The 18,063-nt window shown below is 37.3% G+C and overlaps 1 protein-coding gene across 3 annotated transcripts; it reads left to right on the forward strand.

The window, feature by feature from the left end:
• Positions 1-412: 412 nt before the first annotated feature.
• Positions 413-17,335, forward strand: SPART (spartin). Of its 3 annotated transcripts, XM_072929949.1 has the most exons (10): positions 413-517; positions 5,527-6,362; positions 7,492-7,689; positions 8,695-8,799; positions 10,568-10,697; positions 11,481-11,675; positions 12,661-12,819; positions 12,898-12,988; positions 13,983-14,043; positions 15,721-15,935. In XM_072929949.1, exons 2-9 carry the CDS (start codon positions 5,529-5,531, stop codon positions 14,041-14,043), a joined length of 1,773 nt encoding a protein of 590 aa, XP_072786050.1. In that variant the 5' UTR covers positions 413-517; positions 5,527-5,528; the 3' UTR covers positions 15,721-15,935. The 3 variants fall into 3 exon arrangements, with proteins under 3 accessions (XP_072786050.1, XP_012425253.5, XP_002194112.6); XM_012569799.5 differs by lacking the exon at positions 13,983-14,043 and having other exon boundaries at positions 15,721-17,335; XM_002194076.7 differs by lacking the exons at positions 8,695-8,799; positions 13,983-14,043 and having other exon boundaries at positions 15,721-17,335.
• The last annotated feature ends 728 nt before the right edge of the window (positions 17,336-18,063 follow it).

The following is an 18,063-nucleotide window of genomic DNA, read 5'->3' on the forward strand; positions in this document are numbered from 1 at the left end:
AAAAGAGAAGCGATCTTCCGTGTTGCCAGTGAAATTACTTTATAGTGAAGTGAAATTAACATGCAGACCTCTATTCCTTCCAAACAGCAGAAGCATTAAAAAAAAAGGTTAATTACGGATATGGTACGAGACGCGCTGCTTTCTAAATCTGCATTTCCAACTTTGCATTTTTAATCTTCTGTGTAGCCTTCCAACCCTCCCCCTAAAAAAACAAACAAACAAAAAAACCCAAAACAAACAACAAAAACCCAACTCACAAAAACAAACGAGCAATTCTCGGAAATAAAAACAGACGAACGAACAGAAACTTAACAAACTAACACCAAACCCAGAACAAACAGCATCGCTCAGCTTCACCACCCAACTGCTAACGCCCAGCCCTGGCTGAGGCCGGCTCGCGCCGGGTGACGCCAGAGCCGCGACCCTGCGGCCCCGCCCGCTGCCGCCTGACCCGGCGGGGGCGGTGCGGGCTGGGCTGGGCTGGGCTGGGCTCGGCGCGGCGGAGACTCCCGGCTCGGTGAGGCGGCCGCGGGTCGGGCCCTGCCGGGCTGTCGGGGGTCCCTGCGGAGCCGGGGGCGCTGCTTGTAGCGGGGCGGGCAGGGGGAGGCACCGGAGCGGGCGCGGCCGCCGCAGAGCCGGGAGCCCCCGCGGGCGGGTGGTGGGAGGGAGAGGCGGGGAGGGCCGTGATGTGGGCAGGTTGAGGTGAGCCTGGTGGTAACTAATGTATTGAATGTCTTGAGAGGTTATTTGTCCGAGTACTTCGGAAAGATTCTCCATTTATTTTGTCTTGTTTTGTTTTTAAAGGATTCGTGTCTGGCAGTTTTGAGTTTCTTGTATCTGGTAAAACGTCGGTAGTGATCAGAAACCGGCAGGCACACATAGCTAATGAAATAGTATTAAATAGCAGTCTTACATAACACTGAATTTTCCATGACGATCTTGCAATGTTTTGGAATGGTAGTGCAATGTCTTTGTATTTCGGTGCTGCGAAAAGCGTCAGTGCTGGGCAGCGCAGCTGCGAGACAAGGGATTATCTGCACTCGTGCTTTTCTGCTTTCTCTTTTAGAGAAGTGACAAGTAGGCACCCGGGGCCTGAAAGCTCTGGTGACAGCATGTGATGGAGGTGCAGACCTAGGAGTCAACAAGGAAACTCTTTTATTTGGACAGAAATAATCTTAAAGCAGCAGTAGACGAGGAAAATCAGATGTGCTGGCTGAATGAATGTAGGTGCTAGGATACCAGCCTGAGAAGAAGGTGTAAATTGAAGTGTCAGAGGATGGCAGTTTACTAAAGTATTTGGTAATTTTGAGAGGGAAGAATTACTTTAATAGCACTTAGTCTTTCTGTTGTCTAGTCTGTGATATTGTCTAGCCAGGCAATTTTTTTTTCTTTGCTTGAAAACTAGGAGTAGGCCACCACTTAATGAAAAATTTAAAGGCTTCTTTAAAAATTTAAATAAGCTAAAAGCATAAAAAGGTAAATTTCTTAGCTAGTACCTGGCTTGTATTACTTTATATTCTAGATACCGTTTATTTTTTTTCAATTTTTGAAAGTTACTAATACTTTCTTACTTGCTGTTTTCATACAGAAATAAGGCTTAAACAATTGTGTTTGTGTGGTACTTCTTAATTGGTGGCTGACAGAAAAACAGTTGACAAATTAGAAGAACTCTTGGATTAAGGGTGTTTTAGTTTGGGTTTTTTTTTTTTTTTAATTTGATTTGCATTTTCCTCCCCTATTCACCTTCAAAAATAGTGAGTTGGCAAGTGTATTCTACCTCTGTCAATCAGGCTGTTTAATCCTCTTAATAAGCCTTAGACTTCATGTTTACAGTCTAGCAATGAGATCCACTATTGACCTGTATTTTCGTTAATATACATTACTTTTTAATGAAGTGGGGTTTGCTGCTTCAGTGGAAGGATGTGTGAGATGTTAGCTTACAATGTCAAATTCAAGCTTCATTGTTGCACTGTAGCTTCCTTTGGTCAAGTCACTTTAAACCAGAATATATCTGTACTGATAGAAGAAAAAGGGCTCAAGTGCTTGACTGATCTGTGATTATCTACAGTGTCCTTTAGTTCTTGCCTCAGTTTCAGCCTGGCTTTCTCTGAGACAAGTTCCTCTAAATCTTAGTCTTAACTCTAAATGGTACAGATCTGGGCTGATCTGAACAGGCCATAGGACCAAAGTGGCTTGCAGTGCTCTCATTATTCAGTAATACAAATTTTCCCGTTCATTACAGCTTTAAAACAGAGGCAATAAGATTCAGTATTGTACAGGAGTGGATCATTCCTGTACAATATTAAAACATGTAGGACACTTAAATGCTGTATTAAGATTGTACACTGAAAATAATAGTGAATGAGGATATTCCTTGGATATGATCACATTGCTATTTAAATGTTCTCTTTCAGAGAACATTCATTCTTGTGTTGTGAGGGAGCAATTAGATAAGCTTATTTAATACCATCCATTCTTTTGTATTAGTTGTAATCAATTACTAAGAATGAATGAAATTCAGTTCTTTGGGCTGACTTTTAGTTCTCACATGTTTAGCTTGAAATCCACTGTGATGTCCTTCCTCCTGTGATTTCCAAGTGCTCTGCCAACCAACAAAATGCATTATTTGGAGGTGGCTATGCTGCACATGTACTGCAAACTTGGGATGTTTCAGACAATCAGAGTTCCTGAGCCAGCTTTTGTAGCTCTGCTGTGCACCAGTGCTGTGTGGGCACTGATGGTGCTGACATCTCCATTTCCTTACAGACCTTTTCTAGTGTCATGAAAGACTGAGCTTTAGCAAAAACAGTGCTGTTGTGAGCATGAGTAGGAGTAAATAAATTCAATATTAAGTTGAAATGTAGTTAGGATTTTGCTTGATGTCTCTTCTTGTTATATGCTAACAATCACTAGCAAAATAGTTATTTGAAAGCTGTCAAGTATCTTTTCATTAGCCTCACCCAGGAAAAAAACCAAATCAATAAACATGGGTCAAAGGGGACTGTTGTACTGCAGTTGTGTTCACGCAAATGAATCATTTACTTCAAGCCTTGAGAAATTACTTTATATGAGCTTGGTGATACAGGTGCTAAAAATCTTAAACCAGTACATTTTTCACAATAGAGAAGTTAATGGTGATTATTGATTAAATTTATCTGTCCTTATGAATCTTCTAAATATTTTCTGTGTTTTTAGAACCTACAATTCTCAAATCAGTATTTACTGTTTAGTTGGTTTTCATCTTCATACCCTAATTAAAAGGAAAAGTGGATTTTTCAGTAGTAAATACAAGTGTTGACATACAGTGATGTGATTTGGCTGTCACCAGGTTTTTTTTTTGGGGGTTTTTTTTTTTTTGGTGTTTTTTTTTTGTTTGTTTGTTTGTTTCTGTAAGGATTCAGCTGTATTTTTTTGCTGTAACCAGCTATATAACTTTGTAAGGAGTTCCTTCCAAATGCTTTTACTGTAATTGTTTGCTGTTGTGCTGGTCAGGAGCATAGTTTTAAACTTCTAAAGGTGATATCCTTGATGATTAGTAAATACACACTTATGCCAGTGTTGTTCTTTAGCTTAAAGATGCTAAGCCTCTTGGCAGCAAGTGACTGTAGTCAATCAGAAAAATCTACTCTAGGCCAAAAATATGCTACATGATGGGCAGTGAACCTGGTGGCTTGAGTTGCTGACCCGTTCCACTGGGCTGCCTTCTCAAGCACCCCTGTTACATTCCGAGCTACGTAACTATTATTGTACTGAAACCACACATCCTGACTTTTACGTGGAGTTGGATTCTGTAGCATCATAAAAACAGATGCCTCCCAGATTACATGGCACTTCTGTTGTGTGACTGCAGATGCATCGGTCACCTAAATGTTGTCTGCATTTTGATTATAAAGAGTGTGGGAGTAGAACAAAGCATTCTTTACCTCTTTAAAATATTTTCATGACCTGCACTTGCTATGTTTCTCTGGTTTTTGTTGGAGTAGAGGAAGGATATTTCCAGATTATTTTTTTAGTTTGTTGATAGTCTAAAACAAGAAGAGATTTTAAGTAAACTTAAATGTAGGTACTATTTCAGGATTTTATTACAAGTTTGGATTAGTCTCTACAAATATAATGAGTGAAAAGAAGAAAGTAAATCAGTAAATAAAAAATAATTACTGGGAAAGAAAAAAGAATTAAATCCAATCTCTTAGCCTTTATTGTATTGCCTTGGTAAGCCAAACCTACACCTTTCTCGGGAAGAGTGATTGATTAATCAGGAAAATACCTGCCCACCTCTTCCTCTTCTGGCACAGCTTCCTTTAGTGTAGCTCAGTATTTGAATTGTCACTAATGCCCTGTACAGTGGTGTTAATGCTTCTGTCCATGTAGTGGAAGTATTTTTATTTTTGCACTTGGATTTTACTTACCTCCATATTTTCTGTGGTTTAATATCATTAGAATTGACAGATGTCTCCTTTCTTTCATCTCCCTTACAACAGAGAATCATGGGTTTGCTTGAAAATATCTGCTCTTTAATTTAATATAGTATCACATTTTTGTTGTCCATGATCATAATTCTGTTTTAGTATAATTGCCTGATTTTCCTGAATTAACAATGCCTCTCAAGGCTGCCAGCAAAAACAAAAGCACAAACCAAACCCAAATTCTTTGGAATTAATTATTTGTGTTTCCTGTATTTGGCCAAGACCAACAATCTATGTACAGTTAAAACATTTTAGAATTCAAGCAAACCTACTGGATTCTTTTCCACTCTTCAATTGAAATACATCACACAGTTTGAGAAGTACATTCCAAAACAGACAAAGAACCTGCAAACTTCTGTACATGTTGGTGCTTTAAGTTTTTGTTATCAGGGGAGCAAGGATTGTAAAACACCAATTGCCTTTTCTCACTCTATAAACACTGTAAAGGAAATAAGTAATTCCGTGTTTTTATTTTGTAAAGCACAACCTTAACTGTTCAAAGTATTTCACAGTTTTGTTTGTTGATGTTAGTTGATCGAGATCTAAAAATCTGTTGAGTGTTTTCTCTTAAATTATTCAAATGGAAATGTACTGTTTCTAAGTTCGGCCTTTATTTAAATAGACAAAATGGTAATTGAATTTTTAATGCCTTAGAGATGTTTTTGGAAAAGTTAGATTTTTTAAAAGTTATTTGTTTATTCCTCTTGTTTGCTTCTGATCTTGAAGATGAAAAATTTAGTATCAGGCATGTCCATGTTCTTCTGATGTTTAACTTTTAAGAAATAAATATCTGTGATGTAACTAGATTTGATGGTTATAGATTCCTTGCTGTCTTGGAATTGTGTCAGCTGAATCTGAATTGTTATTAGGAAATTATCATAACATCAGACACTGTTCCAAGCAACTAGATAGATTTCTGCTAATACATGCAGTATTAAGATACAAGATAATGATGTATGTATGCTAATACATACATCATTAAGAAGACATTTTATTCTAAAGTAAACATTGTTTGGCTTTCTCTCTGTATATTCTTATTGATTTTTATTCCAATTTGCAGTAATGGAACAACTGCAGGATCCGGTTATGCAAGAAGATGCAAATATTAAAGCCATTAATGAAGAGTACAGGAATGCCTTTATTTTTATCAATAAAGGACTGAATACAGATGAATTGGGTCAGAAGGAAGAGGCAAGAAGCTACTATGAGCAAGGGCTTGACCACTTGCTCCGAGGAGTTAGCATTCCATCAGAGGGTCCCGCATGTGTAGGGTCCCAGTGGGAGTCTGCCAGGCAAATGCAACAGAAGATGAGAGAGACCCTGCAAAATGTTCGAGCTCGACTCGGCAGTCTAGAGCAAAACGCTCCACCAGTACAGGCATCTCCTGCTATGATGGATGCCCCTCCTGGGGTGCCCAAGTTATACCCCACCATTCCTTCCAAAGAAAAGCCAGAAAGACCCCCTCCCCCAAATTCTCTGTTTGTACCAAGTCAGCCACCTTCAGCAGATGGAAGTGGTGCAGCTGTGAGTCAGGGGCAAATTCCAGCTATGAGTCCATCTTCTGCAAAACCTCTCTGTCTGCCAAATGAAGCACCTCCTGCCTATACTCCTCAAGCTACCAATGGCCACTTTACTGTGTCCTATGGCACAGACTCTGGGGAGTTTTCTTCCGTCGGTGAGGACTACTACAACAACAAATGTACTCAGCCACCACCCCTGGAAAACCTGGGAGTGGATGCAGATGAGCTGATCTTGATTCCCCAGGGAGTACAGATATTTTTTGTGACTCCTGATGGGCAGGTTAGTGCTCCTTCATATCCTGGATATCTGCGCATTGTGAAGTTCTTGGATACAGATAGTGAAGCTGCTCGGAATCGTCCACCAGCGTTTCTTCAGGTAACAGGAAAATAATTTTCTCCTTTAATTAAAATTTCAAGAACTGTCATAAAGCTCTAACAGACAATCTTAGGTTCTTGCTCTTCTGAGCCTAAATATCCCTGTGATAATATAAAGATGTTACAGGTGTTGCAGAAATGGCTTTCTGCAAGTACACACTTCTGCAACTCTTTCTGTGAAAAGCACCTCTGTGTCTTCCCAAGGTTTTCAAGTGCTCACTGTTCTGGTGAATTCCAGTACGTAAAGGACTTGACATAACATGTCTTTCCATTTCATAAAATTGACTTCTTTTGTGACATGGAGAAGACATTTTGATTCACCTATTGTAACAAATCAGGATAAAATGGAGTTGGATGTACACACTTCATTCTCAATTAGTGAAAAGGTATTGCAGTTATGATAATTCATAATTAGAAATTTGAGGGTTCATGCTGATCCAGACTCAGAATTGTAAATAAAAAAGATGCATAATTTGTACTTTTCAGTCCTTACTTGCTTCATGTGGCCATATTCTGTAATGAACATAGTGTTTCTGGTCTGGGTTCTGACTCTGGATCTCCTTGTTAGTGCTAAGATTGGCTGGTTTGGGGTGTGCTGGATCCTGATTTGGCGTTTCAGCTGTTTCAGCTCTACTCATGTTAGGCGTCTTCAATAGCAGGCCAGTGACAGCCATGCATTTCTATTTGTCCTGCCATATAAACCTGTCCTGAGAGCTCCAGAGTGGTACAGGCACTGTGAATCCTGACTTCTTTGGCAGTTCTTTTCATTTGGGCTTCCAGACGAGACCTCAGTTAAGAGGGTACATGCCTGAATTCTGGTCCGGTGGAAATTAGTATTTTCTCTATATTAGACTATCAGAACGAATCAAGAATGATCGTTCCAGAATCACATGGGGATTGTTTTTTCTTTTTTTCAAGGTGGTATAAGGCTTTTTAAAAAAAACAGTTTGAGTTAGAAAGGACCATAAAGATAATTTAATTCCACCCATGCTGTCATCAGAAGGGAACCTTTCACTAGAAGGTTCCACTAGAAACTTTATGGAAAATCAAGTTTGTGGCGTGTATCAGTATGTTCTGCCTACCTTTCTTTTTAAAAGCATCCTTTGATTCTATGTACTTGTTTTTCCTAGGTTTGTGACTGGTTGTATCCTCTGATGTGTACCCAGTCTCCTGTTCTGTGCTGCAATACTGGGGTCTACATGTTTCCTGACACAGTGTCCCAGATACCAGGGTCCTACGTGGGAGTAGTGCTGTCTTCAGAACTTCCAGCAGCTGACAGAGAGCTGTTTGAGGATCTGTTAAAACAGATGTCTGATCTACGAATCCAGGTAAATTTCTGGGCAGTCTGTTATAAGCCAGTAAGAAACTGTGTAAATCATCAATATAGTCTCATATTTACATTTAGTTGTGTAAAATGACAGATTTTTGTCTTGGCTGGTAAGCTCATCTGTGAGAAATAGATAAAGTAGCCATGATAAAGCAGCGTAATGAAACTGTAGGTCCTATGAGATGAGACAGCAGAAATTTTAAAATACTAAATTGTAAGTAGAGAGTTGAGATTGAGACCATTTTTTATGTCTTCTCTATTTTTCCAACAGAGAACAGAGGGCCCAAAATGAAATGATGTATTCAGGAGAAAACACACTTTTCCTTACGTGTACATGCACACACCTCTCTGTGTAGTTTTGGTGATGCCATTCTCAGAATATCGTGCCCAAACGTGTTTACAGTTCAAAAATACTAAGCCACTTTAGAGAAGATCTGTGAAAATAGTATGTACCTCAGAAATCTGCCTTCCATTGGGATCTCAAAGTAGATAAATCTGGTGCCTTATTGCAGTAAGATGTTGACAGGCAGAGAAAACAAAACAAAAAAAAAACTCATAGTCTAAAAAATGTGCAATAAAATTCAGTGATTTGTAGCAAAGTAGAAAATATTACTGTAAGAACCCTGGAGCATCATCTCAGAAAGAGTGGTGATCAATAACTACTTAAAAGATTATAGCATGATTAAATCTTTTCATGAAAGAATTTTGTTGAATCACCAAAAGCTGAATTCATTGATGATAAAGGACCAGTTTGGAGTATCCCATGAGAACAGAGATCTGTTATGGTGTAAGTCCTGGTGAGTTCAGCAGGGAATTGCACTAGCACAGGAGGCCACTAATTTTTACTTAAAAGAGGAAAGTACTACAGAATTATGTGATATTGGCTTACTGGATAAAATTCTGTCATTTTTCCTGCGTAGAAGTAGTTCAGATTGAGTATCTTATTAGTTCCATATTTTCCTAAAACATTGTGTTTTTGTTAATGTTCCCTGATACCATGTCACAGGTGCCAGGACCCCATGAGAGAGTAGGGTTACCTTCAGAGCTCCCAGCAACTAAGAGAGCACATTTTGAAGATAAATTTAAACAGAGGTCTGGCCACAAAGTCCAGGTAAATCCCAGGACATTCCAAAATCCTGTAGTTTAAAAAAAAAAAAAAAAAAAAAAAAAAAAAAAAAAAAGTCACAGAAATGCATGTTAGAATTGCTGATTTGATTGACAGCAGCTGTGTATGCTGTGTCCTGTGGTTATTTTTTTGTTGGGTGGCTTTTTTGTGTTGTTGTTTGGTTTCTTTTTAGACACCAATTCTGTTACTGCAGCCTGCCACATTTTTCAAATCAGCATATTTCTGAAGTTTTAAAAGCTGTGATACAGCACAAGTATTCCAAAGTCTAGTCTGATGGCCATTTAATGTGTTTGTTTTACACAGTAATCATGAGGATCTAATTGACAACTATATTTAATAGTAATGAGTCCCTTGTTTTATTAGAAAATCCATTTTTGCTCTGTAGGGTAGATCTTAGAAGTCTTGTTGACTGGTTTTCTATATAGTGGCATATCCTGTGGCGTAACTAAATTACATCTGGAACATAGTTTGGCTTTTTTAATATTTTTTGTTGTTGTTGTTGCTTTTTACATGTAGATGCTTATTGAGGTAATTTCTCCTGCCCAGCCCTCAGAGTGTTTTGGTCACATGCTGAAGACATTTCTTGAACACCAGATTTCACATTGCTGTCAAGCAGTAAATGATGATGTAGTACATATCAGTGATATATTGTTAACCTTTTGGGTAGCAACCTCGTAAGGTTTCATCTACTCTACTCTAAATCCGTTAATGTTGATTTTACTACAACATTTATCTATGTGCAATACCCTGCTTTTATATCCAGTAAATATTTCAGGGGAATTTAAGAATTCCCTGTAATAGCAAATACTGTTCTGTGTATTTAGAATACTGTATTGCGTATTCTGATCTGCCTGTGGGTTTAATCTATAAATGCTCTTATTCAGACTCTTCTAGACTAAACAAATTTTTTTTTCTTTCTGTCATTAACTAGCAGTGTTTTCAATCTTTGAAATGTTTGAGGAGTTTATTTAATTTTACATTGGTACAATATTTTTAGGTTTCTGTAATTAAAGTTTAATTATGCATTGTATGTGAATGGTGTAAAATGACATTACACATTTTTGAAGCACTAAGCAGCCTGTGGTAGTGGTTGCTGTGTTTGAATGATTAATATCTGCTCCAGAAACAGTAGAGTTTGACATGAAGCAACAAAGAACCTGCCTACCCAGCCTTAAATAGGGGTCAGTATTGTGCACAGCTTGATGTTTTCCTTGGCTGTGCCAGTCTGAAAAAGCAGCAACAGCACACAGCATGAATAATCTCCTTTATTTTTTAATTTGGGAGGAAAGAATAAGGAACAAAACAACCTCAACAGCTGCATTCCTGTGGTGTAGCTGGATTCTCTAACCAAAGACTGCAGTTCCCATGCTGAATGACAACAGAGTTGACCTCTGTCTGAGAAGATAAAAATGAGAGATGGACAGTCTCTTATCTGTTGTGCTGGTGAATTAGTAGTGTAAATTTTCCCTGCTTAGTTATTTGGCCATATGGCTGCATTGGCAAGAAAACCTTTTCATTGTAGCTGGAAGAAAAAAGTGTACAAAAAAGCTGACCTGCCTGATAAGCTTTTTTGGATGCCTAGGATTTTTGTGGAAAAAGTAATTGAATGTTAAATTTAGCTTGAATTTCTGTACATTCACCCAAAGCACGCACAACTTTAGTATTATATGAAAGTGGATGTGTATGATCTAAACCAGAAATACTGATGCAACATTGCAAAGGCGATGCTCAGATGTTTGCTTTCACTTGTCAGCCTTCTGAAGCCTCTAGTGATGCAATTAACTTGCCTCAGACTGTACATATCCAGCCACAACCTGAACAAGCAGAAGATCAGAAAGAGTTACCAGAATGGAGTGAGAAAGTTGCCCATGGAATCTTGTCAGGTACAGCTGTAATAAGGGGACTTGTGTTGAATAGAAACCAGAGTGAGTGACATTTAAACAGTATTTTCACCTAAATACATAGGTGCTGATAAAAGTGGAGTGATCAGAAGTAGTTGTTCACTAGCTCCTGTGTTGATCCTCTAAAGGATGCCTTGATGAGCTTTATAGCAACCATACAGAATATAAATCTATTGCCAACAGTTTGTTCATTGTAAATGAGTTTGGCTCCTCCTTTGACTTTATTAGACTATCACCTGCTGGGACTCAAACCACTGTGACAGAACCAATTTTACCCCTGTATGAACACATATTACAGCAGGCATCTGTTGTAATTTCTGCAGATAAACATGAGGGGTTTTTTTTCTCTTAAGAGCCTTGGGAATATACTGATGACCACCAGCTGATGGTATATGAATCTGCAAGGAGGGCTAGAGGGTTGGGTTTGTATGTTTTCATGAGTGCTAATAGCATTGAGATGTGCAGTTCTATCAAATCTAACTCAGCTGGTGCTTGCATATCCATTAAAAAACTGAATATCTGTATTAGGCTGACATTTGGATGTGGGCTGGCAGTATTAAATAAAATTAATGTAAAAAGTGGTGGTATAGGTGCAGAAATTACTGCAAGACTTCTGTGCTGGCCCATTTAGGGAGAATATAATTGCAGACTCTAATCAGGAATGTTTCTAAGCATTCCTGTTTTGCAGAGGCAGAGGAGGGCTAGCTGAAGGAATCACATTGCATAGAATTGTACATACTAAGAAAAACAATTTTTGTCTTGAAGGTGCATCTTGGGTAAGCTGGGGCCTAATGAAAGGAGCTGAATACACGGGTAAAGCTATTCACAAAGGAGCTTCTAAACTGCGAGAGCACATTCAACCAGAAGAAAAGCCTGTGGAAGTCAACCCAGCTGTAGCAAAGGGACTTCATGTAGCAAAACAGGCTACTGGAGGAGCTGTGAAAGTCAGCCAATTCTTAGGTAAAAATTTCTATCTCACAGAATAGAATATTTTTGCCTTAAATAATCACAACTTTGAAAAATGTGAGTTGGTTTCTCTAGCCAGTAAACTAGATGAGTTACTGGCTTGATAAAATTCAGAGATCAGTAGTTTGTGCCTAATTGTCTCCTGCAAGAGATGTGCTATAAGACTAATGCTTGGCCTTGAGACATCCTTTTCTTTCCTAAAAGAATAGTCTGTATAGTCTTAAGTTTGACATGCTTTTGAAAGTTTTAGACAGTTAATTCAAAATGTTGTCTCTTTTTTTTTTTTAAAGTTGACAACCATATCTTTTAAACCTCTACTCTCACTGGTTACTAACATACAGTACCACAAGGGAATGTGTGTGTGTGTATTTTTAAACACGCACAACTGAAAACAAGTCTATCTGACTACATATAAATATCAAAATAGAAATGGCCTGGTACTCAGAAGTGCCTGGAAACCCTAACAGCTCACAGTAACTTAATTTTCTTACTTATTTGCATATAATGTTTATATTTACTGTCAAGTGACTCATCCAAGTTTAAAAGAAAATTGTGCTGATTTTATAAAACTACTTTGAAGAGCTGGAATGCTTGTAAGAAAGACTTCTACAGAAGACAAGTCAGGAAAGCAGCAACTTGTTCTCCATCTACAAATTAGAGATAACAAAGCAGTGGAAACAGTTACTTAAAATTTGAGTGTGAGATGTGTATATATATCTTTTAAGGCGCTTTTTGGTCACAAGGCCAACCTTACTTGTTTTTTAGGATTTGCAGCTGTGTAGAACCAGAAAAATAAGGTTGCTTTGTATCAGTTTGGCGCCTACATGTGGATTAAAGTCTGTCTTTCATATAGGTGTATTTAAATAGAAGCATCACTTAGGACTTCACTGAATCTTCCTGCTAATTATGATGAAAGATTTTTAAAGATGGATGTTCTGTGTTCTCACTAAATAACCTGCATACTATTGTTTTATGGTAGTTGAAGGGGTGTGTTCTATAGCAAGCTGTGTCGGAAAGGAGCTGGCTCCACACGTGAAGAAGCATGGCAGCAAATTAGTTCCAGAATCCCTAAAGAAAGATAAAGATGGCAAATCTACTTTTGATGGTGCTCTGGTTGTAGCAGCAAGTGGAGTTCAAGGTAATAAAAATTCCTTACACTTTTTCTAGTGGCATATTTTTAATGGTATGAACTCAAATAAGCTGATTGTTTCTACAGGGTTTTCAACAGTGTGGCAAGGTTTAGAAAGTGCAGCGAAGTGCATTGCTAAAAGTGTTTCAACTGAGACTGTAAAAACGGTCAAATACAAGTAAGTTATGTTTTTATTGTTTTCATCTTCTACAGCACACTGTTATTGTCTTTGAATACTGGCAAACAAAAGCTTATGAAAGTGCAGGGAAGCTAACTGAAATGCCTCTTTTGTTGTAATTATGTAGCATGTGATAAGGTGGTAAGTGCACAGTAATGATCATCTCTTGTATGCAAAAATCTGAAACGAGTAAATGATTGTAGGAAGTATTTTTTTTGTTCTTTGTAGAAGTATTACAGCTTCAGGCTGTGTTACAAATAATGTTCAGATTTATATCTTTACTCTATTGTACAATATAATTATGAAAAAAATTACTGGTTTAAACCTCTCAGCTCTTATCCTGAATTTATGCAAACTTAGCTGAATTTATGAAAAATAAAAGAACCTCATCTATCAGCAGGTTTGGCTAAAGCAAGGCAGTACAAAAAAAGAAAATTTTGTAAGGAAATCTAAGGCATATATAGCAATAATAGAACAGCCTCACTTGCAGAATACAGATGTTCTTAGAAAAAGATAGTGGGGGAAGAGGACAATAATATTTGGGATTAAGATGATGTTACTAAATTGATGGAAGGATGAAAGCTGTACGCATGTACTAGAATATGATGTGGCGAATAAAGGAATATATTGAAATAACTGTGAAACATGAAATGCACCCCTCACAAAAAGGGCAGTAGATGTAATAGAAAGTGAAGAGTAAGCAGAAGCAAGCAGTTGAAATGGAATTGGTGATAAGTGTAGCAAAAGAGATATTTAAAAGGATTGCTGAGAGTGTATACAGGCTACAAGCCAATGGTAACAAGATAAACATCAGCATACAGTATTAAGCAGATTGGCATTCAGAGTTGTGTTGTGAAGCATTTCAAATAGGAGGCCAAATAGCAAAGTTCTAGGCAGTTGTGGTTTACTGCTAATGTTTGTTTGCAGTAGGAATGTCAGGAGAAATTATACTGGTACTCATTTCAATAAATTCACATTAATGTTTTTGTTTTAGATACAAATATAGGAAATATGGAGATCAGCAGAAAACAGACACTAAGAGTGCAAAACAATAAGTAACTACCTGTTGTAACTAACTGCAAGATGATTGAAAATATTCTATATGAAATCTTTAAAATCTATCCTTATAATTAGATTAAAATTTTACACAATCTCCCTTTTGTAAGCTGTTTTTTTATTTCAGTGACAAATATGTCTGCCACTCAAAATACCAGTGAATGAGCTAAATTCCACTTAATGCAAACAAAGCTAAAGGAACACCATCAGTGTCCCTAAATTTAAAAAAATGGCTAAAACTTCCCTGCAATACCCTTGTGGATGGAATTTTAAAGAGATGCTCATCATATGCATGTTGATTGGAACTGGAGGGAAAATGTAGCTTCAGAACTAATGTGTCTGCCAAAGTCCCAGGCTACTACGTTTTTTAAAAACTATTTAAATAGATACAGTGTATGTATCTGCACAATTTAAAAAAAAAAAGTCAAAAATTATGCACTTCAGGCAGGCAAACTAAAAATTTAGTTATCCGACATTAGGAAGTTGTTACTCTTACTGTACTGGATAAGCTACAATCCTACTTTAAATGAGGTTACTTATTTTATTGATGCTATACTGGCTTGTGATGTTCCTGAGGTGAAAATAATTGAATTGACAGACTAATCAAACTGACAACTACTTCTGCTGTGAGATTAATTCTCTGACCTGCAAATCCAATGTTGATGATTCAGGGCTGTTGCTCTATCAGAGAATTAAAGGCAAAACAAAAAACCCACAAATTCTTTTTATTCAGTCTCACTGTTAGTTCCAGCCACATGCTCTGGCTGCTGTACTGATATATTATAGATTTTTGGATTCTTTGATATTCTTTGCTTCTCTCTAGTCTTATTTTGAGGTCCTCAAAGAACCTCTGGTCATAACAAGCACTGGGAAAAAGTAACTCTGCTGACTGCTGGGATTCTGATGCTGCCAGGAATACTTCCCTTTGCCCTAGTTTGTCTGACTGCAGTGCTCTCTGGAGAAATGTCTGGCTACCCAGAACACTTGGAGTTACTGCTCTCACTGTACTCTTGTCCTCCTTCATTGTGCTCTCTGTGCACAATTGAGTCCTTAGTCTGAGACTGCCAGCTTGCCCACTGAAGCACAAAGAAGCTGGACTTAGAGCCCATGGGAGAGACCAAAGGTTTTTATCACTTCATAATTTTCATTGTGTCCTCAAGATGGTTTTGTTGACCCTTCTGGAGTTCTGTATGATGCAGCATTCCAGGTGGAGGTTTTGGAAGAGAAGAGTAGAGGGGCAGAATCACCTGCTGGCCATGCTGCTTTGGATGCAGTCCAGGATACAGTTGGCTTTCTATATAGAGAGTGTAGGAATTTTACCTAAGAAGTAAGGTGAAAAAGAACCTTTAGTGATTGCATAGAACTTCTCTCCCCTCCCTTCTTAACATTCTATAGGTAGGTTTTTGCTCCTCAAAATTGGAGGGGAAAAAAGAGAGGGAGACTGGAAGCGTTCTTGAAGAAAAAGAGTAAAAACATTGGAATTTTCAAAGAGCAATTGATCTGATGGAGGACCAGCCTTTATTAAAATGGCTTCATAAATTCTAATTTTATTCTTTAGACATTTGGGCACTGTGCTTATTATTTTTTCTTGGTAACGCCTGAATTTTGGCTCTCAAAAGAATTCAGTGAAGATTAAAATATTAATACAAATCTACAAAATTTCTCTGTTTCCTTAGGTATGGAGAGGATGCTGGTCATGCTACAGACAATGCTATGAATTCTGCAATCAATGTTGGTGTTACAGCATTTAACATTGAAAATATTGGTATCAAAGCTGTTGTAAAGAGAACTGCAAAGGAAACCGGCCATGCTGTGCTAGATGAATATAAAGTATTGGATAATGAGAAGAAGGGTAAAAAATGAAAGCAATTAAATATTTCTCAGAGCCTTACATTAGAGTTGAAACTTTCTATTTAGAAGTAACTACACTGCTCATCTGAAATTGAACATAAGTCACACTGTACTTTTCAAGCAACTGTTACTTAATTTGACAGGCAAATGTAAAAGTAGGAAGAGCATTTGTAGAAGGAAAAATGAAAGTTGTCACCTCCTTGTTCAGTACAGAACAAGAGGTTTAAACAACTGGATCAGGGCTTTAGGCAACTGGAAGGATATGAGTTTGCAGTTCATATACTTGCATCTTTAAGTACTTTTTCAAAATAATATATGGAATAATAGATAAATATAGAAATATTTGTGAATATTTTTGTAAAACTTTATATTTTTAAAGAAGGTGGTAATACAGAAAGAGAGGGATTGCTAAATCTGGAATAAATAAAATTACCAGTTTTGGCTTTATAACTATCCTTAAGAATTAGTTTTACTAATCAAGTATTGTCTTATTTAATATGCACTACTAAAATAAGCATTGTGTTTCATTTTTTAATAGAGAATTTCTCTTTTCATGTACAAAAAAGCTGATCTTACCCAAAGTTCATGTTAAGAGAAATGAAAGATAAACCTCAGGTAGTCATTCTCTTTCAAACTTTTCTTTTCATCCACCATATAAGTAAACCAAAGATACCAAGCATTACTTCTAAAAGGGTTATTTACAGGACTAGAAAAATGCATTTTCCAGTTGACTTCATAAGGAATATACAAGGATTCTTTGAAATTCAGGTTTTTATGTAGAGAGAATAAGAATGGTTTTGCATAAATTATTTTTTGGTGAAAATATTAGAGGGCACTGGGAAAGTCTATGCATTCAGTATTTTTCAGCTGATTCAGATTATATATCGTGACCTTCTGATGGAAGGCTCCTAATGTTTGAACAAATAGATTTAATGGTCATCATCTTTAATCCATTAAATTGATAGTTGCACAAGGGTGTGAAGTGGTGAAAAAGACAAGGAAGACAAACCCTTTTAATGAAGTGTTGTGTAGAATAGACACTTCTGTGTAGATTTGTCATCCCATTTGTAGCACAGTGTAAAATAACTCAAGATGTTAAATCCTTGAGATACTTTGACCCTGCTACTTATTTAACACTTTACTGTTGAATCTTAAAGCTGCTGCACATTCTGATACTGGCTGGAACCGCAACAGACAGAATGCCAACAACTTAAAACGTATCTCCATTTCATGTAGATGGAGAAAATAACTATAATTGGCAAGTGATATTTTTAGAAGAAAAAATACAGTAACAACTACAGTCTGTGAGAATGGTAATAGGTGCATATTTTGTGGTAGCTACTGCAGGTGTATGCTTAAAGCAAAAAATGTGAAAGAAAGGATCTAACCACTTGAAATGTAACTTTGATTTATGGAAATAAAGATAAAATCTGTGCTTGACCTTTTTATGATATGAAGCTTCCATATGGATCCATAAGTGGAAGAACTAGGACTTCTTCAGAAGTAATAAAATAGCAGTATTGGGGTATATATACAGTATAAACAAGCTCATCAACTAAAGCTTAAAGATTTCAAACTAATAAGTTCCATCCAAAGTACTATGCAACAATTTCTGTTACTATAGTCTGCCACTTGCCCGCTTGTGTAACCAGTTAAGGATTGCTGAAGACTTAACACTAACAAAAGCATTGCTATGACCTGTATTTACAATAGGGATATAGCTATTTGTATCTTCTTTCTCCCTCCCATTTTGAGGTTTTGCATATAGCTTATGTCCTTCAGTTTCCTCTATAAATCATCAAAACAAAGAGTTGTATTAAAACAACAGTTAAGATCAAGGTATTACAGTCTTCAAGAGACCACATTAGAGTACACTGAGGAATAATAACATTTAAATGCCATCAGTATCAGGTAGTGGTGTCCTGCTCAACTGGGTGTTCTCTTCACGTGTAGGTCTTTCAAAATGGATTAAAACTATTTTTGAATCATGCCTACCCCATTTTACAGTTTGTAATGTGATATATCCATGATCTTCCCTTTTACATTGTTCCAAAGTTTAGTTAATTTTCCCAGCTGATGGTATGATGCTTGAACTTACCTCGCTTCACCTGCCATTCCTTAAGCCCAGGGTAGCAACTCCATAGGCTTCTCCTCCATTCTTCACCATA

This window comes from Taeniopygia guttata, chromosome 1 (genome assembly GCF_048771995.1).
Source record: "Taeniopygia guttata chromosome 1, bTaeGut7.mat, whole genome shotgun sequence".
Classification (NCBI taxonomy): domain Eukaryota; kingdom Metazoa; phylum Chordata; class Aves; order Passeriformes; family Estrildidae; genus Taeniopygia; species Taeniopygia guttata.

What these genes read in the sequence shown, in the direction of transcription:
- SPART (XM_012569799.5), top strand. Translation starts at nt 5,529, where the DNA reads ATGGAACAACTGCAGGATCCGGTTATGCAAGAAGATGCAAATATTAAA. An exon ending in GGTCTGGCCACAAAGTCCAG is followed by an intron (nt 8,800 to 10,567) that starts GTAAATCCCAGG and finishes TTCACTTGTCAG; the next exon opens with CCTTCTGAAGCCTCTAGTGA. An exon ending in TGCCCATGGAATCTTGTCAG is followed by an intron (nt 10,698 to 11,480) that starts GTACAGCTGTAA and finishes TTTGTCTTGAAG; the next exon opens with GTGCATCTTGGGTAAGCTGG.